Source organism: Phytophthora infestans, genomic scaffold (genome assembly GCF_000142945.1).
Source record: "Phytophthora infestans T30-4 supercont1.9 genomic scaffold, whole genome shotgun sequence".
Lineage (NCBI taxonomy): Eukaryota > Oomycota > Peronosporomycetes > Peronosporales > Peronosporaceae > Phytophthora > Phytophthora infestans.
Genome location: NW_003303750.1, coordinates 2,873,137 through 2,885,809, shown reverse-complemented (window position 1 = coordinate 2,885,809; position 12,673 = coordinate 2,873,137). Strand labels below are relative to the sequence as shown.

Sequence of the window (12,673 nt, the reverse complement as noted above, 5' to 3'; positions counted from 1 at the left end):
GGTGCCGCGACAAAGTGGCCTTTCACCATTGGCTGGAAGTCTATGTGACACGCCTTCACTTCCGCTTAAATACGAATAGAAATTCTCTCCCTTCTTCTTCCTCATTCCAGAATTCGCCGGTCGGAGAAAAGATGAAGCTTTTCTGTGCGATTGTTGGTGTGGCGGGTAGCGTGTTCTCAGTGCGAGTGGACGAGAGCGACTCGGTGGATGACTTGAAGGAGGCGATCAAGGCGAAGAAGCCGAACGACTTCAAAGATGTCGATGCATACAAGCTGCAGCTCTTCCTGGCGAAGACGGAGAAAGGCAACGGGGCGTGGCTGACGGAAAAAGACGTAAAGGAAGGTGTTAGCGACACGAGTGATTTGAAGCTGCTGGGAGCGGCGCAAGCGAGGCTACGGCTTGTGGGGTTGTCGGATAGGGATGTTGGTGGAGTGGATGAAAAAGAAGCAGCAGAAGGGAGAGGCCCTGTGAACGTGGTGGTGGTAGCACGGACGCAAATTTTGGGCAAACGCACTCGATCTGATGAATGGTTTATCGACCAGATTCGAACGAAGACAAACCGAGTGAGGGTGGATGATGACGAGCCATATCGCGTCACGACGTATTTCGAAATGGCTGGGTTTCCGCCGTTGGCGCATCCGAAAACGAGATTCACGAAGATTATGGAGAGGGACGCGTATGTTGTGATTTTCACAGAGTTAATGAACAAGGCCAAGTTGTATTTAGACAAAGACACGGGTGGAGATTGCAGCATGGTGGTGACGGGTAATCCAGGCATAGGAAAGAGTCGCTTCTACCTGTATTGCATCTTTCACCTTATATTTCGCACTAAGGTGGAGGTTAAGGAGCTTCCTTCTTTCGATTTGGTGCTGAATTATGGCAAGATATACCACAAATTCGATGCTGAAAGCCATAAGTTTATCAAAGTGAACGACACTGATATATCTGGTCTTCAGAGAGAGAAACGTGTGATTCGGCTCATCGAGGGGACTTCGTCGGAGCTCGCGGGTTGGCATGGAATTTCGATTCTATTTGCTCCGCCAGGAGTCAAAGGCATCCAGAATTTTTCAAAGGTCGACACATTCAGGTACATCATGCCTGTATGGACCCTGGCAGAGCTTCGTGAGTATAACTCACTTCTCCAAGATGACTTGAAACTGAGTGACGATGTTTTGATTTCGAGATTCCATACGTTTGGTGGGATTCCCAGATTCGTCTTCACCCAAAACGAGCCTGAGGAAACTGCAGAGTTGCAACGTGCAGTCGCTTCATTCAGTGCTCTGCAGGTTATAGCACTAGCCAGAAGCAAGTCAGTTGTGCGAGAAAATAACTGCAGCCACCGTATCCTTCAGATGGTGCCCAGCGCAAAGGATCTACGAGTGGATTTCTATTTGGATTTTTTGTCCAACCAAATCGCCGAGACGATCATTGACCAAGTGGACCAAGAAAGTTTCCAGAAAGTGGCAGAATTCGCGGTTGCGCACGATGGTGATGACTCGGGAAGTACCTCCGTGCTTCGGAGCAAGATTTACGAGTTGCTGTGTCATAAATGGTTTAGCTTGCCTAAGCAACACAAGCTGGTGCTGCGTCCGCTAGGTGATGGACACGCCTCCGTTGACGTTTCCATACCTAGGGAACTGAAAACGGTACGCTTCTTCCGTTTGGCCGACATCAAAGCTGTTGAAAGCGGAGTCTACTATTGGCCGACATCAAACACGTTTGGTGCTCTGGGTGCATTCGTATTTGTCGGCAACGCATGCTACGGCTTGCAGATGACACTGAATCGGGATCATGGAATCAAGGCTGCACCATTGAATGCTTTTATAAAGTGGCTAAAGGGCGTTGGTATTGCGACAGATCGCCTGTATTTAACGTTCGTGGTTTCAAGCCACTTAGAAAGCGAATTTAAGAAGCAATCGATCCGAACGGGTTCCGATTCAGACTCGAAGCGACCAGGAGCTGCTGCCAAGGTCAACCAGTTTGTAGCTTCTTTGGACGTAATCGTGGAACGCGGCCAATGACAATCCTGGTTTGGAGGACCGCGTATGCAGTGGAGCACGTGGCAGTGGAACAATGGCAAGATGCTACGTACGGCTCACATTATTTAATACGGGGTAGCAGCGGAGCCCCAGGTCCAAGCTAAGGGCTCAGGACACAATTCGAGGTTAGTAGGTGCTATTTGTCGACCGCAGCATGTGTAAGCATGGTAAATAGTTGAACTGAAGAAAAAAAGTGGAGCCATGCTATGTATGATCTTGCGGGTCTTGTTCATGAACGAACTTTTTATTCCACTGTTTTATTAAACTGTCTAACACGCGTGAAGACTTCGTCGCATTCATCCGCTCGATACACAGGCCTTGACCGGCATCATCCAACTGGACATGTTAGGTGTCCATACCTTCACTATCGCATGCAAAAATCGGGGGCCGTTGCAAGGAATTAAGCAGCTTACGTTGCCTTCCTTCAGCAGGCAGTCCAGCGCACACCAACGTCTGTCACGACACACGATTAGGATCATTAATAGTGAAAGCGATGCCCTTGCTGATTTACCTGTCCTCATGCATTCCACCCTTAGCTGTAGAATGTCCCGGCTGATCTTGCGAAGTGCAAATGGTGCCCATTATGAGCGGGAGATTCAAACAGCCAACAGTTTTGTGGGGAGCATATCGCGTTAGACGGGGTACCGCGGGAATCAGTTTAGCTTCATGCTACACTGCCTAAACGCTTTTACAAGGGTATGGCGTTTAAGCAGTCTGTAATCTTATTGGTAAGGTGATTTATTATCAGCGACATAAGGAGCACAACAAAACTGCTCAGAAGCGCTGCTATCTTAAGACGCTTAGCGTACCAGAAAGGGTACGACGAGAAGGACAGGGATCACATTCGTGCCCGTAAGCGTAAGCAAAAGCCAAAAGACGACGTTAGCAAAAGTGAACATAACACAGAAACCGAATTTAAATTTTAATTTTTTTTCGCGTACTTTATAAAAAGGAAGCCTTTATATAGCCAATGGGTGCCTTCCAAAACCCATATTAAACGGCTTAATCAGTTTAATCGGCAATCTAAAATATTTTACGCCTTGAATGAACTTACCGGGTAGGACCAATTACCGGTACCGCCTTTAATTCAGCTCAAGGATTCGGTATGAGCCAGTACAGTATTACGGATATATTAGGCTCACGTGTCCTGTCGAAGTTTTTACTGAGCCCAAAATGTGAAACTTCAACCCCAAAAATTGTCAGAACCCGGTTCCTGATTCTTAGGGGTTCTAAAAAATTGTCAGAACCGTGGTTCTGGTTCGGTTCTTTTTTGGCGTGCATTAAACCGATCTGTAATCTATTTTCTAAAATAGATTACAGATCGGTTAATGCACACCATTTAAGAAAATAGATTACAGATCGTCTTAATGCACTTGCTGGAATGCGACCTTCGGGCATAGTGACGTTTAAGCATGTGTTTAACCATTTTGGTAGTATTAGAATTGTTTGATGAGACCAAAAAGTGGTATCACCAAACAATTCATCGTTATTAAACTTTAATGCGCGATATTTTATGTAGGTTTTGGAAGGCACCCAATGGCCGACAACGCCACGCTAAAGATTTTGATCGACGCTCTTGTACCACACTTTGATGTGGTACTGGGATGCGATTAGGAGGCGATGGGCCCAAGTATGCTAGACCCAGGTCTATCCGTGCCCCGCGAACTATCCGAACGTTGTAGGACGTTGCTATTGCAACACTCCCATCAAGAGACACTCCTTAATCGATCGATAAGGATCAGAATCACCATTTCGTTGGCTCTGAGTGTGCCAAACTCTTTGGTGGGCACTACAAAGTCTGCCTCGAATGTTAAAGCTGGTACCGAGGTAGCTAAAAGTACTGCAAGGACTGTCGCGAGCTCGGCTTGACATCGTTTAAGCTAAGTTTCGGTAAATACAAGAGTAGAAAGCCTAAAACTCTTTGCGGTGTTAATGACTCATGAATTCAGTTCCTTTTCGAGTACTCCTTTGTATCTGATCCCTTAAAGATAGATTTAGCCCATTATTGGCTACCAAGAACGTCTATTTGCTTTGGAAAGTACCGTGATAACACGCTCGAGTGGGTCAAGACTAACGACAGAAATGACCTATGTTGGCTCCAGCGTCTCGATTAGGCTTGTGCATCTCTAAATTAATTAATTTCGGAAATGTAAAGTCAATTTTGACACAAGATCGAGCCACTATAAAGTCGAATCCACCTGATTATTATTGCCACATATATTGCAGGCATGGTCGCATACGAGCTTGAAGGACTACAGCGATTAAAAATACAAGCTGTTAAATGGGGCTGCAGCTACCGAGTTAAGGTGCGCTAGAAAACTGGGAGGGTGTTAAATGTTAGCAATCTATCCCGCTCAAGCAACCAACAGCTAGTAGCTAAGCAATACGTAGATAAGTTGAAGAAGCCCATTTCTTCCGACTACAAGTCCGAACCAAAATACCGTTTCTACAAGGGTAAACAGATGGTATCCATTGCTGAGCTCTACGATAAGTGTGAAAAGGTTCTTGCTACAGTACTTACAGTAGCTAGCCGAGCGCCCGCTACGCGGCGGTAGTTTAGATTTAGTTCAACTTGCTTTGGCCTTCCCGCCTTCGCTACGCTTCGGCGGGATAACTATTGAAAAAACCGCTGAGCCCATGTGAACGTAAATCTATTTTTTATTTCATTAATTTGGGTCAGCATCATGCTTATCTGATTTAAGAAATAATTATTCTTATGATCTTGAATCAAGATTCTTGATGCAATCTCTTTTGTATTGCTGGCTATAACTGTATTTTCATCTTCCATCCAAAACCACCAGCACTTAACAAACTATTTAAACAAACGCTACACAATATGTTTAGTTTAGCGTCGTGCTCGATATCACGGGCCATTTCTGAGCCGCTATGAAATTTAGCTCACATCAGCGCAAAAGATAGTAATGGCCTGTCTAGCTTGCACTACTTACCTCGTTGTACTGCTTGTAAGTAACAAAAGATTGTTCACTTATCAAACTCAATGAAAGCTAAAAAATATTCAAATTGTACCATTTTTAATGTTTATAGCGTTCATTTTGTGCTGATTCAGAATAAGCACTCGAATCTGTGCCAGTTATGATTGAAGCATTTGCATATTGTGTCGCAAGACGCCTTGCTGCTGTTGCTGTTGACGGAATTGTTTTCTGTTTGATAATTCAACGATGATTCCAGGATTATTGGACGTCCACGTTTATTAACGTTTCTTTATGGGGTCTATTTAACCAACAATAATTAACACCTCTCGTGTTTTGTTGTTGTCTTGCCGCTCCATTTAAAATGGTATCCTACGCCCTTGTCGGCGACACGTCCGCCCGTTAAGGAGACTGTTATCGCATCCAGATCGTCCAATGAACAGGTAACACGCATGGTAAATCTCGCATGGGAGATTACCGTATCATCCTCAATTCTGTGCGTGAGCGGTGCCCTATGAACTGTCCAGCCAAAAAGTGACCCGGCGACTTCGATACAGGGTGGGTCCGCTGCTAGAGTATCGTCGCAGAGCTTGAGGATGCCTTCGTATTCTACCCGGGTGAACGGATGGAACTTGAATGATGGCTCTCCACTCGGGAAACTCACCTGCCAGCCGGACTCGTCATGGTTGGGGCTAACGACCCACTTGGAGACCTTGCTAGCGTTTCGAACCGAAAGTGAGCTCGAAAGATCCTCAGTCGATTGCCCAAGGCTGGTCGAAGCTTCTTGGACGAGGGAAAAGAAACGATGGAGCTGTTGCAGTCTCTCACGGAGAGAAGTAGCTTCTTCTCGGAGGGAATCACTTTCGTGTGCGAGCTGGCACAAGCCCCTCGACACGTTATGAGCGTCGGCCTGTGCGTCGTCGTTTCTGCTGGTGCTGGCGTTTAACGCTGTGATGTATTGCTTGACTTCTTGTTCCAGACGATCCCGTTCGTTACGCATTTGCTGTAGCTTGTTCTTCGTGTTCTCACGACAGCGCGCGATACAGGCCCGACGGCGTTCCAACCTCATTTCCGCCTTGACCTCTCTCGCCCATGCCTCAGTTGTTGAGGCGGCCCAGTCCTGAATCTGAGCTGAAGTTTCAGTATTCACCGTGTCTGACACACTTGCCGACGAAGTCATGACTTTTCTATCGTTACTTGTGATGTGATCCTGGGCGATCACGTGGGGGAGTGAGAACGGGCTATTTTTTAATCACCAATAATATCTTTGTTTTTGCAGATGGTTGATGTTTAGGTGAGCCTGTACCTCAAGTTTTCTTGCGCCAATGAATCGGATAACTTATCTGAGATGAGCATGCGCGTTGACGACGTACAACAGGTTGTTTTTGCATGAAGCAAGGCCATGGAAAGTGTCCTAACCACAGTAATCAGTGGAGCTTATGTCGTTTTTAATAATAGAACTACGTTGTAAAGCCTTTTTAACATGATCAGCTTTCTACTACCGTATTAATAGCTCGGAGTTCATTCAATCTGCGTCATGGTGATTTTAAGGCTCGATCTATCAATCATGGCAAAACACTGTGCTATTCTATAATAAAGAGGTTGATGAACTTAACTGCCGGTCCCACCAAAGGGACGCATATAAGCAACACAAACGTACATTCATTCTGACAGCACCGGATACCATTATTTTATTGGCAAGTGTCTAAGCGGGAATTTCACATACTTAATTTCAGGAAAAGATAAGTAAAATAACATTTAATCTAAGAAATAAAGACCACTGTAAAATTGCTACATTTTTTGTAGATGAACAGACCGAACTGGATTTTGTTTCATTTACCAATTCTCTCTGGCGCCAATAGCCCCCAAGAAATATTGAGTTGTTCACGGTAAACCCCTAAAAATCGTAGAAAAATGCAACACTTCAGCTTTCTTCATTAGCTCCGTTGTCCCCAAATTTTTTTCGAGGGGCCCAATGAAACTCCGAGTTATTAATAGGGCGGTACATGTTTGAACACCTGTACTGAATCTGCGAAAACACGTGTTGAGACGCGTTTGCGCGTACACTGAATGGCATGGTAGAAGATGTTTTAGCCTGCCTCGATAACCAGCTGTGTACATGCAAAACAAGGCGGGATGAAGCAGTCGGAGCGACAGATGACTGCCTCCAGATAGACAAATCGTCGTATTTCCGATCTGGAGAGTTCGGAGCTTGGTCACTGACTCTTTCCAAATTGGCTCTGTTGCATCGGTGTTCACTGAATTTGTAAATTATGCCTACAAGCAGCTGTTTTGGGCTCCACAGTCACTATCAAACACCTCGAAACAGGGAGCGGTTCATTCACGAAAAAGTGTCAGTAGGCGAGGACCGGCCATATTGTTGTGTTTGACTCAGCTATTACTAGAAAATATGATAGGGGTCAGCAAAAAGTAGCTCTCGAACTTGAAGCGGCGAACTTATTGGAGAAGCGTTCTGGCTAGCACTTAGTCCTGAATTCAGATAACAGGTACATGTACTTGTATTACATGTAATAAGGCACCCACTATTATATGAAATAAATCCACTGATTGCGAAGCACATGCATTGATTACATGCCTTTTTTACACAATTTGATCAGACATAGCAGGGTACATGTTTACAAAACTCATGCTATTGTACGCTTTTAAATACAAAGCAGATGTATGGAGCCGAACAGAAAGGGCGTGTTCAGACTAAACGGCTACAAAATTAGCTTAGCGTTGAACAAGTTTTCACCTCCTGTATTAGCATGTAAAATTCAGCAATGTGCTGATTAACAGTACATGTATCTGGAGCGGTTTCGGCAATGTGCGCATGTCCTGATCTACTGCGGAGTCCACAATCGAGTTATTAATAGCCACATAATGTAGTTAGCACGATTTATGAAACGCACGTCACGCTGAATATACTACCTGTGAAAGGTTGATGTATTAATAAGCGTGACTAAACATGATCGCATGCTGTGCCATATTTGCGGACCATCAATGGGGCTTTAGGACACCTTTAAGGATGTACAAAGTAGTGGATATTGCGCATAAATCATGTACATCCGGTAGTTAAAAGGAAGTATTTATAAGGTCAAGCGCAATAAAGCAGGTCTACCGATAAAATGTTGGACTCTAAGGACTCTCTATATTGACGCGATAGAGTATCAATGTCGTTACATGTACCTTGGCTTAAATGTGTAGATGAATGGTTTTAGTACAGCACTACAATACTGAGACCATTGTTTCCCAAATTCAAAGCATGGCGCAACTTTGTACAAAGAAGGCAACCATCGTATCATGGATATTAATACTATGATTCTATTAATTAAATAGTATCAGCTTTTAGTTAGCGCATAGCTCCTGTTCTCCTCGCCAGTATTCCACAAACAATTGCCGAAATAATGGATCGAATCGTTGACCGTCAAGTGAACTCAAATCGTGCGACGGCCAATTCCACGGCTTACCGTACGAAGCGTCAGGCTTGCACGAGAAATGCACTAATTGAGTTTTCTCCTTCAGCTCCGCTGTTGTTTCGAATAGAGTCGATCTCTCCGTTGGCGCCCGACGAAAGTCCGAATTGAGCACGGTATACACACCTGGCAGGTATCGTACTGAATCGGCAAAGTACGTATTGAGAATATCCATGTCAAAGCCGGCAGCAGCTCCACGCGCGCGTGCCCACTGAATGATATCGTTGAAGATTGCATCGCTTGGCTCAATTACTAGCAGCGTACTCGCGAAAAATGGCTGCTCGATCCAATACGCCGTCGGAGCGTAAAGAGTGGCCGGTGGCAAGTCGAAGAGGTGGTCGAGGTTAGCCAGGGGCACCGCGTCTGCGTCAATGAACACGACGCGATTATACCCCCAGTCTTGGAATGCACGGAGCTTTGTCAGCGACTCTTTCCAGGTCGGTTCTGCAGCGTCGGCCTGCACAGAGTCAACGATCATAGTGCGAACGTGTTGTCGCTCTTGTAGTTTATGCAGAAACCGAGCATCGACATGGGAGGTATGCAACACAACAACATCGATGCGACTCGAGTTCATTTTGAGATCGTCAACGAGGTGGTGGATGAATTGCATCGCTGCACATGCGTACGTGTTGCTGGTTACATAGAAAAAGTAGGCGAATGGCTTCAGGTCCACTTGCTGTGTCATTTGAGATGCCATGTCTTGGTCTTGAATTTGAAGATTGGTAGGGGCTTCAAGACTGGTTGGCGCCTTCAGCCGATCTTCACTTCGAAGTCCAGTAGGAGTATTGTCTTGATCTCCGATTTGAAGACTGGTAGGTGGCTTCTCTTGATGTTCAATTGGAAGACTAGTAGGTGTAATGTCTTGATTTCCGGTCCGAAGACCAGTAGGCTTGTTGTCTTGACTAAGATTTAGAGTTGTCGTTGCGTCCCGGTCAAGGATGGCAATGCTTGACCTGGGACCGTCAATTCGAAGCCAACATAAACCGCTGATACCTGTCATGAGCATTATAGCTAGCATCAGAGCCAACGAGTTGTACTGGACACGTCTACGTCGAGCTGGTAAGCTGGAGATGCGCTCTTTATCAAGCAGCGTTTCGCCATCTTGTTGACGCGATGTCGGTACTACTTTTGTCCTGAACATGTGAATCAGCAAGTTGGGTGTAGTTGTGATCAAGAAACTAACTGGAAGAGTGTGAGCGCACCGCACAAGCAATTCAATGGACGGTTTTTGAAAGGAGATTGGTATTAATACATGTAGTGCATTATTGTTAGAGGCAGCTCAGACGGGCCTCTAAAATGAGCTGAAAGACCATTTTGCGTTTCTCTTGCCCTGTGTCCGTTCAATACCTGAGCAATGACCAATGCTCCGTAGCTTCAGTATCTTTAATTTAGAGCGACACAGGTTTAGTTTGAAGCTATTAAACAAGTTAGAGTAAATTCAGTATTTAACCCCTAATAAAGATAGCACCCTTTTTCTTTCTTAGAAACGTTAGAAATGCTTCAGTGGCTGGCGTCACACATCTCGAAAACTAGGCCGGAACTATGCCACGCGAGGATACCAAGCGACGTACGTTCCGCTTTCTCCCTCCTCACGCACCCTCAGTCACTCCACTTAGAATAATCATGTAGCTGACGTTGCGCGCTATCGATTGGTGCCCTATTTCCTCCTCCAGGTACGCGTCTTGTGGACGAAGATGACGGCGAGACAGTGGAGTTCACGACGTCCAAGGACATCACCGTGTTCCCCACATTTGAGGCCATGGGGCTTAAAGAGGACCTGCTTCGAGGCATCTACTCATACGGTACGTCTCTTCTCTAACTGCCGTGCACTATACATCACCTTTGGAGTGCAAAGTACCTGGGTAATAACACTTAACTATTGCGCGTTTAAACAGGCTTTGAGAAGCCGTCAGCCATCCAGCAACGCGCCATCAAGCCAGCAATTCAGGGCCGCGATCTGATCGCCCAGTCCCAGTCGGGAACAGGCAAAACCGCCGTGTTTTCCATCTCCATCCTGCAATCTCTGGACACCTCTAGCAACGAAACGCAAGCTCTGGTAGTCTCCCCCACCCGAGAGCTGGCGGAGCAGACGCAGAAGGTCGTTCTGGCCTTGGGCGACTTCATGAACGTGCAGTGCCACGCCTGTATTGGCGGCAAGAGCGTGGGCGAAGACATCCGTCGTCTGGACTTTGGTGTACAGGTTGTGTCCGGTACTCCAGGGCGGATATTCGACATGATCCGCCGCCGCAACTTGCGCACTCGCAACATCAAAATGCTGGTGATTGACGAGGCCGACGAGATGCTGAACAAAGGCTTCAAGGAGCAGATCTACGATATTTACCGGTATTTACCGCCGTCTACCCAAGTACTGTTGGTGTCAGCTACTATGCCCCAGGAAGTACTGGACCTGACACGTAAGTTCATGAACGAACCGGTTAAAGTACTGGTCAAGCGTGACGAGCTGACGCTGGAAGGCATCAAGCAGTTCTTTGTGGCCGTGGAGAAGGAGGAGTGGAAGTTCGACACTCTGTGCGACCTGTACGACACGCTGACCATCACTCAGGCTGTCATTTTCTGCAACACGAAGCGGAAAGTGGACTGGCTGACGTCCAAGATGCGCGAAGCCAACTTTACCGTCTCGGCCATGCACGGAGACATGCCCCAGAAGGAGCGAGACGCGATCATGCAGGAGTTCCGCTCGGGTGGCTCGCGTGTCCTCATCACCACAGACGTGTGGGGTCGCGGACTGGACGTGCAGCAGGTGTCGCTGGTGATCTGCTACGACCTGCCGAACAACCGAGAGCTGTATATCCACCGAATCGGTCGCTCGGGTCGCTTCGGGCGGAAGGGAGTGGCCATCAACTTTGTCAAGGACGACGACATCCGTATCCTGCGAGACATTGAGCAGTACTATAGCACGCAGATCGACGAGATGCCCATGAACGTGGCAGACCTCATCTAAGCTATGGACTACTCTCATAAGGCACTGAATACGTCAGCTACGGTACTGCTATCCACTGAATACATCGGTTACGGTACCAGATTACATCAGCTACCGTACTGGAGTCTTACAGCTCGTCGCGGTGAAGATTCATCTGCTCTTCGCGCTGTTCCAGGAGTGTTAGGCGTTCGTCCAGGATGGCAGAAATGGCGGCGCGGAGAGGAGCTGTGCTCTCCGGTGTGGTGAGGAGCTGACGGAGCTGCTTGGTAGGCATCTGCTGGAGCTCGTCGAGTGTTAGCGTCTTTGTCACTTTCTCTGGTTGCTCCGTGTTCACTTCATTTGATTTAACTTGGGGAGCGTCTTGTTCTGCGTTTTCTAGTGTGTCTTCCCGCTCCCATTGCTCGAATAGCTCACGACGCCGTTGACGTCTGTCTTCCACCATTTTAACCCAGAAATTCTCAATAGCGTCTTCGTCCATTTCTGGAAATTCGTCGATTGCAATACTGCGAGTGACGTTAAACTTGCCGCTTGCACGTTCGTCTATACGAGGCTTGCTCTCAAGTACCATCATCTCAAAGTCCTCTTCCTGTCGTTTACTGCGGAAATAGGGCGACGATAGCGCTACCTGTAGGTGGATCACGTAATGGAAGTCTCCTAGCTGCATACAGACAGTTAAAGGGCGCTGCATATGTCCGTAAGGATACCAAGAACACACCTCCGTCGCTGCTGCGTGGATCTTGGACAGCGACAGCGTCGTGTAGATACCAGAGTCCGACAGTGCGCGAAGCTGATCCACCGCAAACTGTCATACAGAAATTATTAAGGTCCATGAATACACTATCAGTTTTGCTAATCGTCGTAAACAATTGATACATGGGCGGCGTCTGCGATAACGCGGTCGTTTGGTGACTGAGGGGTGCGAACACTGGAGAAATACGATCGAGGCGCAATGGAGGCGTTCGCACTGCGGATGCAAAGGCCAATGGAGATTGCAATGACGTAGGAGAGTATCAAGCGGTGAAGAGACAACATGGAAATCATAGCGAACACTGTAGGAATGAACTTCAAGACGCAAAGATCGCAAGTGTACAGCCAAATGTGGACCACACTTTGAACCGAAGTCTTGCAAAATTTGACTTTGAACTTCAAAGTTTGAAGGCTCCAACGTCTACCGCTTCCAGGTTTACGAGGAAGGTTGGCTTGTTCCTGACTGTGCCCTGTAGACGCCCTCGTATGCATCGTCCGTGCCTAGTAGACCACGCAGTGTGAGCTATAAAACTTACCTGC

The 12,673-nt window shown here is 46.9% G+C and overlaps 4 protein-coding genes across 4 annotated transcripts; 2 read left to right on the top strand and 2 right to left on the bottom strand.

Annotated features, from left to right (window-relative positions):
- Nucleotides 1-131: 131 nt before the first annotated feature.
- On the top strand, nt 132-2,021 carry PITG_06050 (Crinkler (CRN) family protein; the record flags this gene model as incomplete). Its single annotated transcript, XM_002998209.1, has 1 exon — nt 132-2,021. One exon carries the CDS (start codon nt 132-134, stop codon nt 2,019-2,021), a length of 1,890 nt encoding a protein of 629 aa, XP_002998255.1.
- Nucleotides 2,022-8,285: 6,264 nt separating this feature from the next.
- Nucleotides 8,286-9,602, bottom strand: PITG_06049 (cleavage induced conserved hypothetical protein; the record flags this gene model as incomplete). The annotated part of the gene is made up of 1 exon (XM_002998208.1): nt 8,286-9,602. One exon carries the CDS (start codon nt 9,584-9,586, stop codon nt 8,318-8,320), a length of 1,269 nt encoding a protein of 422 aa, XP_002998254.1.
- Nucleotides 9,603-9,987: 385 nt separating this feature from the next.
- On the top strand, nt 9,988-11,407 carry PITG_06048 (eukaryotic initiation factor 4A-III, putative; the record flags this gene model as incomplete). The annotated part of the gene is made up of 3 exons (XM_002998207.1): nt 9,988-10,012; nt 10,119-10,247; nt 10,341-11,407. 3 exons carry the CDS (start codon nt 9,988-9,990, stop codon nt 11,405-11,407), a joined length of 1,221 nt encoding a protein of 406 aa, XP_002998253.1.
- Nucleotides 11,408-11,513: 106 nt separating this feature from the next.
- Nucleotides 11,514-12,418, bottom strand: PITG_06047 (uncharacterized protein; the record flags this gene model as incomplete). The annotated part of the gene is made up of 3 exons (XM_002998206.1): nt 11,514-12,044; nt 12,102-12,188; nt 12,260-12,418. The coding sequence occupies 3 exons, from the start codon at nt 12,416-12,418 to the stop codon at nt 11,514-11,516; spliced, it is 777 nt and encodes a 258-aa protein (XP_002998252.1).
- Between the last annotated feature and the right edge of the window lie 255 nt (nt 12,419-12,673).